We start from the raw sequence: 19,142 nt of genomic DNA, 5'->3' as shown, positions 1-19,142 counted from the left end.
GGGTTCTCCTCTACTTGTCCTGCGTCAATGGGTCACTAAAATTGAAAGCATGTTTCTATTTGATGCAAAGCCAATGTTAACGTTAATATTAGAATCCACCATAGGCTCCTTAGACCCCAAGGACTGGGGCTTTACTCATTTTGCCCAGCACCCGTGCTGGCCACCCGGAGAGCAGTAAGTGCTTAGGACAGAATCACAGACAAGACTGGCAGGAGGCACTGCTCTCTGCTAGAGCAATCTTTCCACAGAATGAAGCTTTTGTTTCCAAAATATCTACCTAGACCTAAGGGTCAGGTGCCCCAGGATATCTGAAGTAATTTCACCTGTTGGGGTCAGCTAAGTACAACTGTCATTTCATTTTCCTCTCACTTGGATACACACGACAACAGTTATATATCTAGACAGATCTCTAGGGTGGTTGTTTTAATTCTGTCCCCAAAGGGATGTTTCTAGAGCAGATATACCTTCCCCAGATCTGCAGATTTGTTTCTAGGCAGATGAATGCATTCCATTAAGCAGGCGCTTATTGTAACGTGGTGTGGTGGCTCGCACCTGTAATCCCAGCACGTGGGAGGCTGAGGGAGGGGGACTGTGAATTTGAGGTCAGCCTGAGCAACAAAGGTTAAGTCCTTGTTTCAAACACACCAAAATAAACAGCAGTTCATGGAGCCGTCTTTCTTAAATAAAAGGTTTCTGTTGTTGCGTTGGTAAATACTAACCTTAAGGTTGGACAAGCAGTTGTTGAGGAAAACATGCCACCTGTTCAGGAATAGCTGCTTCTGACTGACACAGAGAAGACAGGTTACCAGGGGGTACAAGGCCTGAGAAGAAAGGAACAGGGGTCATGTGATGACTGACAGCTCAACAAACCAGGAAACATACACTTCCTGCACACAAAACTTCGTCACCTCCTCTGTGGCCACGTGGCCTCAAATAAAGGAAAGCTGCACAACCACGGAGCTCATAGGTGCTTTCTGAGAATGGCCGGATAGAATCATCTAGAACTCTGACTAGTAATATACATATGGCAATATGTTTGTGCAATTATTATTGTATAATAATACAAAAAGCCAATTCACAGACTTGGTTTTCACTTACGAACTTCTAAACCACAGAAATAAACAACCAGCATTGCTGGTTCTTTTTGTCAACTTGACACAAACTAGACTCAACTGGGAAGAGGACCCTCGAAGGAGGAACTGCCTCCATCAGATGGGCCTGTGGCCATGTTTATGGGACATTGTCTTAATTGCTAATTAATAAGGGGGCCACAGCCCACTGTGGGCAGTGCCATCCTTAGGCAGGTGGGTCCTGGGTGAGCAAGTTGTGGGGACAAGCCAGGAAGCAGCATTCCTCCATGGCCTCTGCCTCAGTCACTACCTCCAGTTCTGCCCTGGCTTCCCACCATGATGGATTATAACTTCTAAGGCAAATACACGCTTCTTTCCCCTAAGCTACGCTTTGTCCGCGTTTTATCCCAGCAACAGAGCACCAAACCAGGACGGCCATGAAGGCCCACTCAGTCTGAAGATGCCATTGGCTTTTGTACTCATAAATACCTAGTGGTTTGTCTTAGCAGCAGACACACATATTTACTTTCTCCTGCAATCTTCCTGTAATTCAGGGAGCTTCCTGAAAGAGCTGTTATGGTCCTGGTAAACACCACCAAGACAAATGTAACCGCAGCAGGAATCTGCTCACGATGGAATAAACAGGGGTGCTACTGTGCTTTTCCTGCCTCACTGGGCCCCTTTCCCACAGCAACAGGAGAAGACAGCAAAGCTAACGGGCAGCCGCCCAAAGAATGTGCGCACACAGTTCATCCTTCCCTTAACCAGGTAGCACACACCTTGAAGGCTGGGGGAGATTTAAAGAGAAACACACCTATTTACTTGGTCTGGCTGCTGCTCTGCACTTCACCTCGGCATTCTTTTTCTCCACAGAAACTTAGTCTGAGAGGACTCTGGACTACTGTGCCCATTGAAGGCATCTCTATGCCAGTCAATAAATGCCAGCAGTTTGTCACTGTGACCACAGGGTATCGGCAAATGAGCAAAGTTGTCACCACTACCAGCTGAACAACTGGGGACCGGCTCAGCCCCTGACAAGGATGCTTGTGCTTTGGAAACCATCATAGGCTGGTACTGTGGCCAGCTATTAATAGTGGACACACCCCTGGCAGTTTACCAGAGTTTACATCACCGGACAGCGACTTGAAAAACCGTACACTGCCTTCCCACAAACTACGTTCCGACCTTCAGGAACTTTTGCCTGCAGGCAACTGCCTATTGCCCACTTCTCGCTCCTTCTGTGTTCAGTTTTGATTCTGAGTGTCAAGAGAGGAATAGTTAGTGCAGGCTTGCTCCTGTGAGGGAGAGGGGAACCTGTCGCTATAAACTTTAGCCTTTAAATTTGAAAAACTTCTCAGAAATTCAAACAGAAACTCAGTTTAGCCAATCTCTAAAGCAAACAGTGAATCCATCAGACTAGAAGGTTCACGTGAGGTGATGTGGTGTGATCCCCTTATATTGCAGTGGTTCGTGGGTTTGTGCTAAACCGTAAGCTCTGAAGTCTGAGGTGCCGGGGCCACACTCCCATGTGTGGGGTCCTTCCTGCTTTCAAGGCGATTTCTTTCCAGGAGCTGCAGGCTCTCCAGTTGGGACAGCGCTTGGCTCCTCTCATGGTTACTAACCAAGGAATGCTTTTTCCGGGAGGACAGTTCCAATGTGGTGTCGTACAGGCTCTCCACGAAGTTCCTGAGGCAGGGGACATTAACTTCATTTTTGACAGCCTACAACAGAGACACGTGTGAATATTCCACTCAAGAAACGGTTGGGTGTGCCATCCAAGTTGAAGAACTTGTAAGAAATGGAAACCAGAACTCACAGCAGCCACGGGGACGAGGATTTCTACAAAGAGCCCGGCCAAGGCATGCTTGATGTCCTTGTCTTTAACTTCCAGGAAATAATGTGCACACTCCTAGGGAACAAAAGCAGAACACCGGAAGGAACAGGGATTGGAGTAGGCACGAGAAATGCATTTGAGTAAACCCAATATCCTGTGTGCAGACACAGCAGATTTGGAGATCTTTTAAATTTACCCTATCCAAGGACTCGTAGGGGATCTAATGTTTGTGGGGACCCCAGTGGACTTTTCCAAGACTTGTTTTCTCTTTGTCTTCCTGCTTCTACTTCAAAACCAGGCAAACAGCTGGTTTTGAAAGGACTAACAGCTACACTTGTAGGCACAGGTGATTGGTTGGTTGGTTGATTCATTCATTCATTCATTCATTCATTCATTCATTCATTCTCAACAGATTTCTATGGCTTCCTTAACCCTCTGTGGGATCCTGGGCCCTGATCAGCCTCTAAACAGAGATCCCAGGAGAGAGGCAGCCGACAGTAAACTCCAGTCAGGTCCATCTTCGGGCAGCCTCCCTCCTACACAACTGTTTACTTGCGGGCCTGACATTTGAGGTGTGTTTATTCATCTCATCATTTCTCAAGCAAGTCTGGCTGGCTTCCCTTCATGCAAGGAAGCCTCTGGAACACTTCCCCACTTTCTTTGCCTACAAAGCTACTGCCTAGTAGGAGTGTATTTTGGTTGCCTGGGGACTCATTCTGGAGGAAGGTTAACTGCCAGCCGCTCCCTTATACTAGTGACTTCCTGTGGCTTCACTTATTACATGCTTATGTATTGATACCCACTCTCACCCTTCATGTTCAGTCATACTAGCAAAAAAACTAGCAAAGAGAATTCCTAAGGTCTTCAGTATAGCCCTGTACCAAATCTCATCCCAGGTTGAATGATCTATGCCTATGCAGTCCCTGAGACAGACTGATGTGGACTGGAGCCTCTGGGGCATAGGACCCCTGCATTATTCTATACAGGTACATAAGAGATCTCCCAATTGGGCATTCAGGTATGTAGATATGTGTATTGTTTGGTTGTCTGTTTTGTGAGTATGTTTTTTTTTTGTTGTTGTTGCTGTTTGTTTGTTTCCAGACAGGATTTTTCTGTGTAGCTCTGCTGTCCTGAAACTTGCTCTGTAGACCAAGCTGGCTTCAAACCCATCCTTCTGCCTCTGCCTCTACCTCCCGAGTGCTGAGTGCTGGGACTCTAGGCAGATATGCGCCTTGTTAACTGAGATGGAACAAGGTAATAGCTGACAGCCACTGAGTTCTGGAAAGCACCTCAGAGCTGCTCCTTAGGGTTAGAGACACCATAATTTGCCAATAAGGTAGCTGAGACTGGAGTGCAGGAGGTGCTAAGAGAGCCTGGCCCTGAACCCAAACTCAGAAAGGTTGATGCAGAAGAAGCAGACACCCCTCCTTCGCCCATCCTGTGGGGTAGCTCTCTGGAGATATGGTTCTCACACCAAGGCAACTCACGGCTTTACAGTGTTTAAGTCTTAGCTTGTTCCCTATTTATATCTGTCTTCGCATTCTACAATCAAACCTACAAGTGACAACCCCCACCCCGCAGGAAACCAGACTGCTTGGCGTTCTCTCTCAATCTCAGCATCCACTCTGGTCCTCTACCTAGGCAACCTAGCTACTCTAGGATACATTCTGTTGTGGCCGTGCTTACCAGGAACATTGCAGGGACATGGGCTCATGTAGTACATGGCCTTTCGTGCCTAGTGAAGAACCGGCCTCCATCCTAGGCTTGAAAGTCATCTTACAGTAAAGATAAACTAGACTCACCCTGATTATGACTAAATCTATTTCTCAAGGATTGGGCTCTGCCCCACCTGTAACCTTAACTACAAATGGTTCTGTACCTGCCTGTCCCAGGAAAGGCAACCGTGCCTTTGTTTCGAAAAGTTATCAAATCATTTTGTAACCCTACCTTTGTTTCAAAAGGTTGTTATGACTACCTCTTGTTATGACTACCTTGTTACGACCACCTTGCAATCGTGTCTTTGTTTCAGGAGGTCATTATGACTAACTTGTTATACTTAGGTTCTGCTCCTATAACCCCACTTATTTTGCCCACCAAATCCCCCTTGGGAAACCCCCTACCCCTGAGCTATAAATATCTTGTCTTCCTCACATCCAATGCTGACCCTAGAGAGAGGCAGCCTGGGTACACAAATAAAAAAGCTTGCTGTAATTAATTTGGCCATGATGAGCTGGGTTGGCTATCTTTCTCCTCCCATCTCTGGAATTAGCATTAGCTTCTTTCACTCAGCATGTTTCTGAGGGTTATACCTATGTTGCAGCAGACATGTGACATTCATTAGGCTAAACGATGACCATGTTGCATGGAAATACTATGTTCTTTCAGCTATTTACCAGTTCAGAACTGCTTCCAAATTTTAATTACTATTTAAAAAAATACTGCTATGAACACTTGTGTTCAAGCCTTTGTGTGGACTGCATTTTTACTTCTCTTGGATATGAGCAGAGGAATGGATCTGCTCGATCAACTGGTTAGTTCTAGTTTTAACCACTGGAATGTGATAAACGTTGAGTCTTTTCTATCAAATGCTACAAAATTTGTGTGCACAACAAATTAATATCTTTCTTTAATCACCTAATCTTGTATGCAAATGTTTTGATCTCTACTCCCCCCATAAAACCTTTGTTTACCCAAAGATGCTGCTTTTATTTTCAGAATTTAAAGGGTTAAAGTGGCTGGCCCCTTCCCCCCTCATTTTCTTTGCTGATTCTTTTAAAACTGGCTCACAGTGAAAGACTGTGATGTAGGACTTCAGCCAGTGGGGAAGACATAGTCACCAGCTGTGTAAGAATAAAGACCAGATGCACTTGCTTTTCAGACAGCACCCTCTTGATCAAGCTTTGCCGTATCTGGACATTTCTGTTGGAGTGGCAGTGTCTTGTCACCCTGGACTTATTTCTAACAGGAAGGCTAGCTGTACTGCATTCTGACGCGGCTATGCTGTTTGCTATTCACGCTGGCTCTGCAGGAGGATTCCAGCTTCCCCATGTCCTCACCCATAGCTCTTGTCTCTTTTTGACTGTGGCCTTTGGAACTACAAAGCCAAAGCCATACAGTCTGTACTCTTGATTCAAACATCTCAACTCTCTAGGAAGATCAACACCAAACCACATGACAGAAGCAGCAGAGAAATCCCTTCAGATATGGCGGTTTCCCTTCATCTCTTAGCATTCTGCTAAAGTCTCATACGTAACACCATTATGAGTTGGGGGAAGGGGCTGTATCCAAAGTTAAGGCTCCCATTCAAAGTACAGAGAAGTTCTTCCTCCATCAAGATCCTTACCCTTTAACGCCACTATGGCCAACATAGTCGTAGAATTGCTGACTAAGCAGTCAAAGGATCAACTATGGCTTAATCACAGAGTCAGTGGGTGAAGGAGAAAGGGAAAGGCCAACCAAAAACAAATTCTACGGTGCAGCCTACTCCCAAGGTGATTTGCAAGTTTTAAAATGAAATTTTAAATTTGGGAACTTGATTATTTGGTATCAAGGTATTTTGTGACTTACCTAGAAGGTAGAATTATGTGTGTGTCTCTGTGTGTGTGTGTGTATTGTCAACTGCAGATACTCTTTGATTTAATAATGATGTTTGTACCAATACATTCAATGTAAGTGGAATGCATCATAAAGGACCCTTCACTTAAATCCCCTAATTTTCCACGACAGCAGAGTCCACGGCACAGTGCTTGGTCTCCTTGGTGGCTGTGTGGCTGACCTGGAAAATGCCATTACTGTCACGTCTGAGCATCACAAGAAGCTTAGCACCAGCAAGTGAAAGATTCAAGTACAAAATATGAGCTGGGAGTCCAAGACAGGAGGATTGCAAGTTTGAGGCCAGCCTGGTTAACCAAGAGAGAGACCCAGCTATACAATAAAATTTTAAAAAGTGTTGGGGTTAAACCGGGCGGTGGTGACACATGCCTTTAATCCCAGCCCTCGGGAGGCAGAGGCAGGCAGATCTCTGGGAGTTCGAGGCCAGCCTAGTCTACAAGAGCTAGTTCCGGGACAGGCACCAAAGCTACAGAGAAACCCTGTCTCAAAAATCCAAAAAAAAAAAAAAAAAGTGTTGGGGTTGTAGTTCAGTGGTAGAGAGGTCGCTTAGCATGAATTAGGCCCAAGAGTCAACCTTCAATACTGAAAATACTCTCTATAATGAGAAATGAGGTTTCTATTGAGCGTGTATCAGGATGTAACATCGAGAAGTTTGAGTGTGTGTTGACACCTCCGGTGCTGGGTGCTGCCTGTGTAGGTTTTTCACATTCTAGCCGCAGTATTTCACTGGAGGGAACTTCACGAGGTAACCAGTCGTGGCTCAGGGACCTCACCTGCATAAACTGGAGGGATGCCTCAAAGTCCTCTACCGGGTACATCTTAATACGGAAGAATTTCATCCCCATTATCAGGCTGATGATGCTCTGGACCACATAGGGACTCTGCTCTTTGTACCGCAGCTCTTTCAGCTCTGCCATGAATTTCTTCTTGACAGCTGGGAACCTAAGAAAACACAAGAGATTACTAAGTAACAGTCAAGAAAGTCACTATTATGACAGCCTCCAGCATCCAAGAGTGACTGGATGCAGTGACGGGGCCCTTCAACTCGTGTGAAGTGCAATGGCCATCAGATCATAAGGATTTGACAGAGTCCAACCGGCTCCTTTTCCCTTTGTTCAATAAGATGTCCCACACGTCTTTCCCTTTGTTCAATAAGACGCTCCACACGTCTTTCTGACTGAGCTACGTTGCTGTTTAACCCTCTCATGATGGCTTAGCTCTTAACTTGAGCATCCTGAACAGACAAACACCCCTCCATTTTCTCAGGCTTAGGTACCATCAAATTACTCGCAGGTCCCTAGGGCCTGAAGTGTCTGACAACGAGTGAACATCTGAGTGCATCTTACAGGATCAGCTATTTCTGACAGTGACCACAAATACTTTTTGGATCTGTATCCCAAATAATGCCTAAAATAACCCAATTTCCATTGCTGACGTTTTCTGTTGTTCTTGTATAATTTTAGGTTAATGATTATGGAAAAAATATATTTTTAAGTTGAGGGGAAAGTCTAGCAGTGGGAAAATTGAAATTGTATCTGAGAGGAAGGGTGAAGGTTACAACTCTTGCGCTCCAGAGTCAGAGGAGGACGATGAGCTTGAGTCTAGCCTGGACTATATGGCAAGACTGTTTCAAAGAACCAACTACTGGGGATGCAAAATCCTGGCTCCCTGGTACCATAGCAACAACAACAACAAAATAGGAATGAGCTGTCTACTACATGCATGAGCTTGTAGGGTCTGAGCTGGTGAATGGGACAGATATAAAAGATACAGCCTCCATTCTCTACTTAAATTATCAGCATTGTTGAAAAGGAAAATTAATACTAATTACAGCTGTAATATCATTTGGGTTTTTTAAATGAATCTAGGATATAAAGTTGATTGTTTGACCCAAGTATGGTGGTGCACAATTTTAAATTCCAGCACTCGGGAGGCAGAGGCAAGAGGATATCATGAGTTTGAGACCAGCCTGGTCTACATATCTAGTTCCAGGACAGCCAGGGTTACATAGTGAGAACCTGTCTCCACCAAACATACCAAAACCAAACCAAACCAAAACCAAAACAAACAAACAAACAAAAAACCCAAAGCTAGTTGCTTTTGTAGTCCTGACCGTGTCACCGATTTTTCAGACTTTGGTGGTAAATATGTACATAAAAAACACGCTTGAAAGTGTGACATCCAGCGGGATGCTCTACAACTTCCCAGTGGCTGTTCTAAATGTATAGACCTTCACTGGGATGTGCAGATGTTGGTCACGTTGGTACTTGGTGTTTTTTATTTGGGAGTTCTTTATAACAAAGTTTTAATCAATAATAATAATTATGGTGAGATTTTGTTTGTGCTGTAACAAATAAAGCTTGCCTGAAGATCGGAATGCAGGGCTAAGCCTTTAGTTAGCCACAGAGGCTAGGCAGTGATGGAACACACCTTTAACCCTAGCATTCTGGGAGACAGAGGCAGGTGGATCTCTGTGAGTTCAAGGCCACTCTAGGCTACATGAGATTGAATTCATCTAAAAGAGAAACAGAGCTCATATAAAGGTGATCCCAGCACTTGGGATCACACAACCCTTTAATCCCAGCACTAGGGAGGTGGAGACAGTGATATGTCTGGGTGGAGAAAGGAATATAAGCAGGGAGGAGACAGAAGCGCAGAGCATTCGGTCTGAGGATGTGTAGAGACAGGATGCCCCATACAGTCTGAGGATGTGTAGAGACAGGATGCCCCATACAGTCTGAGGATGTGTAGAGACAGGATGCCCCATACAGTCTGAGGATTTGTAGAGACAGGATGCTCCATTCAGTCTGAGGATTTTGTAGCAATAAGAACTAGTGGCTGGCTGCTCTGCTTCTCTGATCTTTCAGCTTTTACCTCCTAATATCTGACTCCAGGCATTTATTACTAAGACCAATTAGAATTCACACTACATCTAGTAATAATAATAATAATAATAATAATAATAATAATAATAATAATAATAGAATCACTCTTAAGGCTAGGAGGACAGAAAGTGTAGCAGCTCTCACTTAGGAAGGGCCACCGTGACCGTGAAAACTGAACTGTAACAGGATCTACTGGTTCAGAACAACTGTTGTCTCGAAGTAGAAATTACAGGACACAAGAGGCAGCGGGCGCAGGGACACGGGCGCCGGCCGCACAGTGTTCTTCCTGTCGTGGTTTAACAAAGTTTACAGTTTGTAGGCTTTCTGTATGTCTGCTACACAAAGGCAGTAGCGCAGAACCGTTCAAGGCTACGTGAGGATGTGAACGCATTCTCGAGCGAGATATTCTTTAGCAGGCTGGTGCCATAGCTCCGGGCTCCTTCCTGACCTGTGGTGGCATTTTATGGACTTCTATGAACCATCTACTTTCAAGACAACACTCCAAACCGGCCATTCTTGCCACTGGTGACATTTCCTGAATACTGTGGAAATCAGGGAGGAAACATTAGTCGTGTTATGCTCTACAAGGAAAAATATCACAGGGCTTGTAAAATTGTGTTTTTTTTTTTGTTTGTTTGTTTTTTTTGTCTTTCGGATGAGGGTACCAGCAAAGAATAAAATGTAAATTTTATTAAATTTAGAAAGTTTGATTTGGTGTCAGGTAACACCCATTAGAGTGGAAACTTAAAACTGTATTCCTAAACATTTTCAATATAAATTCCAAACTCCAATAACATCATCCTTTTCTATGTCACATACATGTGACATGTATGTTGACTAAGACGGCAATGGTGATCCTAGAGGCAGAAGGACATCTTAAGGGGACTCTACAGCACTCCAATTGCTCTTTAATCCTCAGGGCAGCCTCGTGACGGGGACAGTTGTAGCCTTTCCAAATATCAAGACTTTAAAACCTCATAAAGCCACACTGCTGATGGATGGATACTGGAGTTGGTGTCTGAGGCTGTGGCTGACTTCAGGCCCTTCCTCTTAATCCCCATGCTACGCAGTAAGGCTAAATCCAGGATTTTTAAAGTGTGTTTCTATGTGGCATGGTCTAAAAACTTACTAAAAATATATTCTCTGACCCTTGCCTAGATTTAATATTATGGGCTATTTTGCTGTCCCCCTACACCCCTCCCCCCAAATCATAGACAGGCCCTTTGAAGAGGGAAGGTTAGATTAAGTGTCTGGGGTTGGTCCTCACTCAGTATGCCTGGGATGTTTTAAAGACAGGATAATTGGACTATAGCACAGGCAGAGAAGATCACAATGAAGGGACTTTCTCACTGGGTAGTGGCTTACACCTTTAACCCCAGCTCTGGGGAAGCAGAGGCAGGTGAATTTCTATGAGCTCAAGGCCAGCCTGGTCTACACGAGCAAAGTCCAGGACAGCCATGGTGGTTATACAGAGAAACTCTGTCTTGAGACAGAAACCAACAACAACAACAACTCGCGACGTCTCTACAGGAAAACCACCCCTGCCAAGCCCTTGAACTTGCCACGGGCTGCTCTTAGGAAAAGTCTATCAGCAAAGCTCTCTCGTGTGTTGTCTTTGTTACGGCACCCCCAGCATACTGATATACAACTGCCTAGCCTGCTGTGTGTAAAAGCTTGGCAGTGGGCTGACCTGACAGCCTGAGACACTCTTCTCGACTGCTGGAACAATGACTGTCTGAATAAACACAGATAGAAATCTGAAAATGGCATGCTGGCCTGTGGCACAGGTCTACAACCCCAGCTACTCAGGAGGCTGAAGCAGGATGATAGGGAGACAGAGTGAGTTCCAGGCCAGCCTGGGCAACATAGAGAGACCCTGTTTCAAAAGAAACAGCCAGCCAGCAAGCATCATCAACAAAGTGAGGGCTGGGACAGAGATCAGGGCAGAGTGTTTACCTAGCATGCTTAAGGACCTAGGTTCAATGTCAGTTGTTTGCTTAATATGCGAGGTTCTGGGTTCAATTCCCACTACCACAGGAAGAAAGGAAAGGAAAGGAAAAGAAGGAATGAAAAAAGAAAGGAAGGAAGGAAAGAGAAAGAGAAATGGAGATGGGGATGTAGGGGAGAGAGGCCCCCAACTTGAATGTGTCACAGTTCTTTGCTTGAGCGTTTTATTGTCTGACACCTCTGGCTGAACCCACGCTCCACAAGGTCAGGCACACAGTTAGGTACAAACTAACTCTGCTGAGTGCACTGGTTTCCTAAGAGTGGCGAGTCTGTTGACATGGAGGTGGGCACGCGCAAACTGTGCCCACCCTTGTACGCGCACCCCAAGATGTCATTGGGAAGGGTCTTATAGACTGAACATGGTTAGAACATTTTTCAAAATTGGAATGGTATTAATATCAACTCGCTTCTGATGAACACAGGCCTTTCTCATAGAAAAGGCCCACAGTTAAATATTTAGTCTTTTAATACTAAGCCACAGCTAAAACAAGGAGACTTAGGAAAAGGCAGGTTGCTTATGTAACTCAGTACGTCAATACTATAATGAGATGGTGGCTAAAATTCTATTTTTCATTTAAAAATAGATATGCCTATTTTTACTGTGAAAAGTTCCACATGGCATAAACATGTTATTTTAGGGTAAAAGTAACCTGCAAATATATTTCCACTTAAAATCTATTTTTCTATATAATAATTTTATTTTTAGAGATACAGTTTGTTTATGCTATAATCTTTCCTTTAATACTTCATTTAGTGCTGTATTTAGCATATAAAATAATTAAACAATGATCCCATTTGTGGTATTCCATGAAACTGACATAGAGGGGCCTGCAGGAATGACTTGGTGGTTAAGAGCACTGGTTGTTCTTACAGAGAACCTGGGTTTAATTCCCAGCACACACATGGAAGATTACAACCACTCATAACTTCAGTTCCAGAGGATCCAGTGCCATCTTCTGGCCTCTATATGTACTGCATGCCACATAGTACATACACACACATGCAGACAGGACACCCACATACATTAGAAAAAGGAAAGAAACACAAATAAAGATAAGCCTTTACTTTAAAATGTATAGTTCATAGGTATAGAAGAAAAGAAAACCCACTATGAATCTTTGAAGCAATCATGTGATGTGGGATTCCCCTCTGATTGCTAAGACTATGCTTTATTACCATAGGTTAAAAGAGAAGCTGCTTTGGCCTATAGCAGGGCAGAATATAGCCAGGCTGAAAGAGATAGAGAGAGAGAATAGGTGGAGTCAGAGAGACGCCATATAGCTGCTGAAGGAGGAAGATGCTAGAACTTGTACCAGTAGGCCACAGCCTTGTGGTGATATACAGAATAATAGAAATGGGTTAATTTGATATGTAAGAGCTTGCTAGGAATATGCTATAGTGATCTTGTTTAGAGTGTTGGTTACAAGTTATTATGGATAATGGTCTGAAAAAAAGAAACAAAGGAGATTAGATTCAGTGCTCTTATTTTGGAAAAAAAAAGTGGGGGGAAGTGCTGTGGGACAATGGTCTTGTACCCTGTCATTTATATTGTAACAAAACACTGATTGGCCAATAGTGAGGCAGGAATTAGAGGCAGGGTGACGAGAACAGGTGCATTCTGGGAAGAGGAAAGAGTCAGTCTGCAGTCATCACAGAGGAAGCCAGATACAGAGGAAGCAAGATGAGAACGCCTCACTGATAAAAGGTACCAAGCCATGTGGCTAACACAGACAAGAATTATTGGCTAATTTAATAAGAAGCCTGAGCTAATAGGCCAACCAGTTTATAACTAATGTAAGCCTCTGTGTGTTTCTTTGGAACTGAATGACTGGGACTGGGCGGGACAGAAATCTCTGTCAATAATACCTCTAAGCTGGCATTGGGATTGTTGTGATCTTTGGATGTTGCCTGCTGATTAGAAGGAGGTTTTGTTCTCTTTCCTACCCCCTTCTTCTTTCATTCCCCTGCCCCTCTCTTCCCCTCAGTTTTTGAGAAAGAAATCACTCTATAGCCCAAGCTGGTCTGAAGCCTATGTAGTCCAGGCTAGCCTCCTATGTAGTCCAGGCTAGCCTCCATCTTGCAGTGACCCTTCTGCTCTAGTCCCCTGAGTTTTGGGTTGGAGCCATCATACTTGGCATGGGCAACACTTTTCACCTTGTCCTGAGTTCACATAACTAAGGCTGGTCATTGACAATATCCAGTATTATGTATTATTCATTAAAACTAAGAGAAGTGTAAAATTGTATTTTTATGTTATGCTAGCATATTAAAGTTCCTGAATTATGAGAGAATTATGTTAGGATAATCACAAGGAAAAATATTGAGGTAATCAGAGTCCGATGAATGAGTGAATACACATAGTAATGCCTTCTTTGAAAAACCATTTCTAGGTACACAGAGATTAATTACCAGATAATTGTAGCTCTGTTCAGTCTAATGGCAGTTAATTCACTACTCAACTAAATGGAAATCTTTCTAAGATGTATCATTTCTCTTTTCCTTAGTGATTCATGAACCACAATTATCATAATAGACCTTTTTAAAAAGTATACTCCAGACTCAGGCAAGATGGCTGTCGGTGCCTGTGTGCCTAAGGAGGCCAGAAGACAGTGTTATATTCCCCTGAACTGTAGTTAAATGTGGTTGTCAGCCAGCCACGTGGATGCTGGGACCTGAACTCAGGTCCTCCAGCTCTTCAGTCCTTGCCATTTTATTCTTATGTATACTTTGTCTGGTTCTATCTGGTTCTATATTGTCGCTACCTGCCTTTGACCTTGATACGTCTCCCTGTGTCAGCAGCTTGCCCTCTGGGAGTTCCCCCTCCACTTTCTAACACGGATGTTTTCTTGTGTTAGAAAACAAACAAGTCATTTGGGTGGGCAGGAAACACGGATCAGAGTGGAAAGAATCATACAATGCATGCTGTGGGCAGTACTATTTTCCATATATGGTCTTATCTCTTTTACCTGGCGAGGTTTCTGTGTAAGTATTTGAAAATGTTTTGGATGGCTTAGGGAGTACAGGTGCTTGCAGCCAAGCCTGATGACCTGAGTTCAGTTCTCAGGACCCACTAGTGGAGAGAATCGACTCCTGCCAATTGTCTGTATCCCCTGGTAAAATAATAGTAAAGACTATGTAAAAAGTTTGCTTTGATAAATTATGTATTTCTATACTAAGTGAGGAAACCATTCCTCTGGGGTGGGGTGGGAGTGGATTTTTTTTTTTTTACTGTTCCCTAAACAATGCAGTGTGTTAACTGTTTCCTCAGCATTCAAGTGGTATTGGGGTTATAGGTTACCCAGATGTGACTTAACCAAGTGGAGGAAGAACAGAGTTTATATGATATATTGTTCACAGGAGACTTGAACATTGCAGATTTTGATACCATGGGGAAAAAGTATAGGGGACCAAACTGAAGTGCACACACCAAGGACAACTGTACTAAGAAAATGCTAAGTATTTTCCTTTTTAGATGAGTGTATAATGTTTTAAAGATATTTTTTAATTTTTTGACCTTTTTTACTATTTGAGCACTTCATACATGCATATAATCTGTTTTGATACAGCCCCGCCCCCACCCCTCCAACTCTCTATCCCCTATTCCGCCTTCTCCCCACTTTTCCTTTCCAACTTAATGTGCTCTTTTTAAAAACCCATTGAGCTCACGTAGCCCTGCCTGCACGTAAGTGGGGGGAGGACCATCTACTAAGACATGGACAGACCCTCCAGTCCCATATCCCTGAAGAAAACGGAATCTCTCTCCTCCAGCAGCCATCAGTTGCTAATAATGCCTCGGCCAGGGGAGGGAGTTCATGGCAGGGGAGTTCTCCCCATTCCGGGCTCGGATTTGGACTTGATTGGTCTTCTACAGGTCTTATGCATAGGGCTACAGCTGTTGTAAGCTCACTGTGCAACAGTCCTGTTATGTCCAGCAAACACCGTTTCACCACCTCCCATTCTTAACCATCATTCTTCCTTTCTTCCTGGATGCTGCCTGACCCTTAGAGATGTCTCATCTGGAGTTAAGCTCTCCTAGGTCTACATCGGCTAGGCAGTGGGCCCCTGTATTCACTGTCATCTACTGCAAAGAGAAGGCTCCTGGATGAGGGTTGGTTGGTGCACGACTGTATGGGCGTACACAATTCCATCTTGCCTGGTGGTGGCACACACCTTTCAGCCAGCACTCAGAAGACAGAAGCAGGCCGGATCTCTGAGTCAAGGCCAGACTTGTCTACAGAGCAAGTTCCAGGACAGACAGGGCTGTTACACAGAGAAAACCTGTCTTGAGGGAAAAAAAAAAAAAGAATTCCATCTCTTGAAGCTTTGCTTCACAAGGACCGAGGCGTCACTTGCCACGCGCTGTTTGCGTGGCCTGAATTTGTACCATGTCCTTGGCTCATTTTACCTAATCTAGACATTCAGAATCTTGGCTGACTTGCCTCTGGGCTGTATAAAAAGAAGGCTGGTGAGTAGGGTGTAACGTCACTTCTGGAATACGTTCATCATTGCTCACAGTCTAACACAGCTCTGTTCTAGCCTGCTAAGTAGCATCCTGGGGCCAGATAAATTTAGCAATGAGAATTTCCCCCCTGACTTGTTTCCATGACAATGTCTGGGGCATTTTTAGCTCAGTTGAATTAAGCAAAGTCTGTAGTAAAAAGGGACATTGCAGAATGCGATTTTCCCATTTACAGAAGATAGATTGCAACTATCTGGTCCTGGAAGAAAAAAAAAACTTGAAGAGCCAATAAACATCTTTGTAATATCTGAGCAAATAGAAAAGCAATTTGGTTAGGTCCATTTTTATCTTGGAAGCAGTGGCCTGAGATGTGCTGGGAATTGGCCCAACTGCCAACATGAAACAGCTCACTTGAACTTGCTCTGAAGGAGTCCAGTGGTTCTCAGCATTTCAAATGGGACCCTTTAATACAACTCCTCATTTTGTGGTGACCCCCCCAACCATAAAATTATTTTCCTTGCTACTTCATAACTGTAATTTTGCTACTGTTAGAAATCATAATGTAAATGTCTGATATGCAGGATATCTGATATATGATGCCATGAAAGGTTGTATGACCCCAAAGGGTGGCTATGCACAGGTTAAGGACCACACCGCTCTAGCTGGCTTCAGGATGGGCACATCACTGCTCTAGCTAGCTTCAGGATGGGCGCAAATACTCAAACCAATGCCAATTCCCATGCAAATGCTTCTTTACGTTATGGCCTCCGATGGTCCCTTACTTGGCTTGCGCCAGAACTCCGATGACCTCTGCGTACAGATCTGCCACGATGTGCATGTTGCCAGTGTTGGGACCCAGGTACCTGAGAGAAACAGAATTTGACAAGTCAGGGATCTGGTGCCCAGAAAAGATCACACAGCTAACTTAGTTTTAAGCACTCAACTTTGTCAATACCCCAGGGAGAGAAACCATCTTACCCTTCTTTGTATTTAAAATGCTTGAAAGCCAGGTTAATAATGTCATGTATTAAGCTGTCTATTACAGGATGAAGGGGGATCTGAGAAAAAAAAAAAGAAGATGGCATTGAATTCGGAAGGGATTATTAAATGTCCTATCAATAATGGTGATTCTACTAATTACATATGATTCATTGCAATCAATAAACAGGATTCACATTGCCTCGTATTGGAATTCATAGACCATAAACTCAGACCTTTAGCACTCAGTGTTACAAAGAGTTAACAAAGAGATTATAATAAATGAATTGCTCACCTGTTTCAAAACTTCTATTAGCACTAAAGAGAAAATAAAATCAATGGCAAGGTCCCGTCTCTCCATCAAATAGTCTCGCTGCTGTTCATCACTGCAAAGTTAAAATGGCACAGTAAATTGCACTGAAGGCACTTTTAGGGTGAAATACTTCTCCGAAGACTGCTCTCAGGCCCTCTGGAGCACAAACCTTCCTGTTAGAATGGGGTCACGTGTTACCTGCCTAGGATGGCTCACTGGGCCAATTTAAGCCAGAATAGCTGACTTAAAAATTTCCAGCTGCATAAACTGAAGTAGCTGTGTGTGCGTCTCTAACTTCATTCTCTGGACTTTTCTATAGTCCTCTTACAGCCCAGGAATGCTAATGCCCATAAAATACAGTTCACACAGCAGACGGTTTCCACAGTGAAGGCATGTATCTAAGGATCTGGGGACAAAATGTAGTGATGCAATTGACGGAACGAGTTCACGAAGTGAACTAAGTGGTAAGAAGCTAGTGTGTCATCAATGGAAGCAAGACCACGGGGATGGAGGGACTCAGCAGAGCTTTCCTGTTCTTTCCTGCGGCCCCTTCATCACGAGATTTAATGCCAAGGGGAAGGAATTGAAGCCAGACCAAAAGGGAGCTGGAAGAAGAAGGGGAAAGGAGAGGTGGGGTCATTTACGCCCATTCAAAAGTTTGGGCATGGAAAAGGAAGGCCAAGGGCAGCAAGGTGGCATCTCTGTCCCAGTTTCTGGCTTTCTGGTACTGGCTGAGGACTCTTTGAAACTGATTGGCATCCCCATCTCTCAGTGGCAGCGGCTACAGTTACTGTGGGGTGAAAGGGTCCAGACTGAAAACTAGGACTGTGCCACTTGCTAGCCATGTCTCCATCTATGACTCTGCCACTTGCTAGCCATGTCTCCATCTATGACTCTGCCACTTGCTAGCCATGTCTCCATCTATGACTCTGCCACTTGCTAGCCATGAAATCCACTGTGTCTCCCGAGCACCTTCTCTGGAGCCTGACAGCAGTTAGAATGTGCTGAGCATGCTCCCTGTGTTGTCCATGAGACCAGCTGTGGGGCCATTTTACCTTTGATTTCCTGTCGGCATCAAACATTTTTTTTCTTTTGAGCATTTCAGTTTTTGGATTTTTTTTCCGATTAGGGGTGGTCAACATTAGGTACATGAAGATTTGAGGTGGTCAGGCATGTCCAGTATTTAGTGTAATCTAAACACATAAGGGGGTCCATACTTGCTGAGGAGGGCAGGGTATGCATTCCTTGAGGGCATTTCCAAATAAGCTGAAGGAATTTTAAGAATGGAATGCTTTTATCTTTAGGCATGAGGGAGTAAAAAGACGTGGGTGTATATGTATATGTATGTATGTATATACACACATACACAAACACGCGTGCGCACCCACAGGCTTCTGGAAGTGCCCGTGACCGTGGGAAGGCACATTCGAGCAGTTTGGTGAGGTTAAGAAGGAAGCCACGAAGGAAAGCTATGGTTTCTACTTGTTGAAGGGAAATCATTTCAGATCGCTTATGAGCAGCTGGCCAGGAGGGCGAATGCAGACGAATCCATCTGAACGTCCTTCGAGAGCCACTTGAGCTAGAGCCTGGGAAGTGCGGCTGTAGCCGGGAGCGGACATTGTACATAGCTACATTCAAAAAGAGAGGATTCCCCAAGGGAGACTTTCTCTCTGTGTGTGTGTGTGTGTGTGTGTGTGTGTGTGTGTGTGTATGTGTGTGTGTGTGCGCGCACACAAGAAGGGAATGGGAAGTCTGAAATCAAGAGCAAGAAAGCTCTCAAGACAGTAGCAGTGAGCGCGCTCTCTTGTCAGACGGATGTGAGGATTTGAGTGTCCTTTAAAAGTATGGTGGCTCCACACTGCCTGCTTCAAGTGAAAGTTTGACAAGCCAGGCTTGACTCCCAGACTCAGCAGTGGAGCTGTCTTCCAAAAGCTGTCCTCATGCTTCCACACGAGGGTATAAATATATATATGTATATATAGAC

At 44.2% G+C, this 19,142-nt stretch overlaps 1 protein-coding gene across 4 annotated transcripts in view; it reads right to left on the bottom strand.

The window, feature by feature from the left end:
- Fry (FRY microtubule binding protein) overlaps positions 1-19,142 on the bottom strand; it is a 390,417-nt gene that overhangs the window by 147,869 nt on the left and 223,406 nt on the right. For all 4 annotated transcript variants that reach the window (XM_050161917.1, XM_050161914.1, XM_050161915.1 and 1 more), the window contains 7 exons: positions 17,141-17,231; positions 16,846-16,925; positions 16,650-16,730; positions 7,290-7,458; positions 2,887-2,979; positions 2,693-2,791; positions 720-821 (listed from right to left, as the gene is read on the bottom strand). In XM_050161917.1, the coding sequence (XP_050017874.1) occupies positions 720-821; positions 2,693-2,791; positions 2,887-2,979; positions 7,290-7,458; positions 16,650-16,730; positions 16,846-16,925; positions 17,141-17,231 (715 nt within the window). The remainder of the gene's footprint in view (positions 1-719; positions 822-2,692; positions 2,792-2,886; positions 2,980-7,289; positions 7,459-16,649; positions 16,731-16,845; positions 16,926-17,140; positions 17,232-19,142) is intronic.

The sequence above is a fragment of the Alexandromys fortis genome, unplaced genomic scaffold (assembly GCF_014885135.2).
Source record: "Alexandromys fortis isolate MF-2015 unplaced genomic scaffold, M_Fortis_MF-2015_v1.1 scaffold_118, whole genome shotgun sequence".
Lineage (NCBI taxonomy): Eukaryota > Metazoa > Chordata > Mammalia > Rodentia > Cricetidae > Alexandromys > Alexandromys fortis.
The sequence above is the reverse complement of the archived record's forward strand: the minus strand, read 5'-3'. Positions and strand labels throughout refer to the sequence as shown.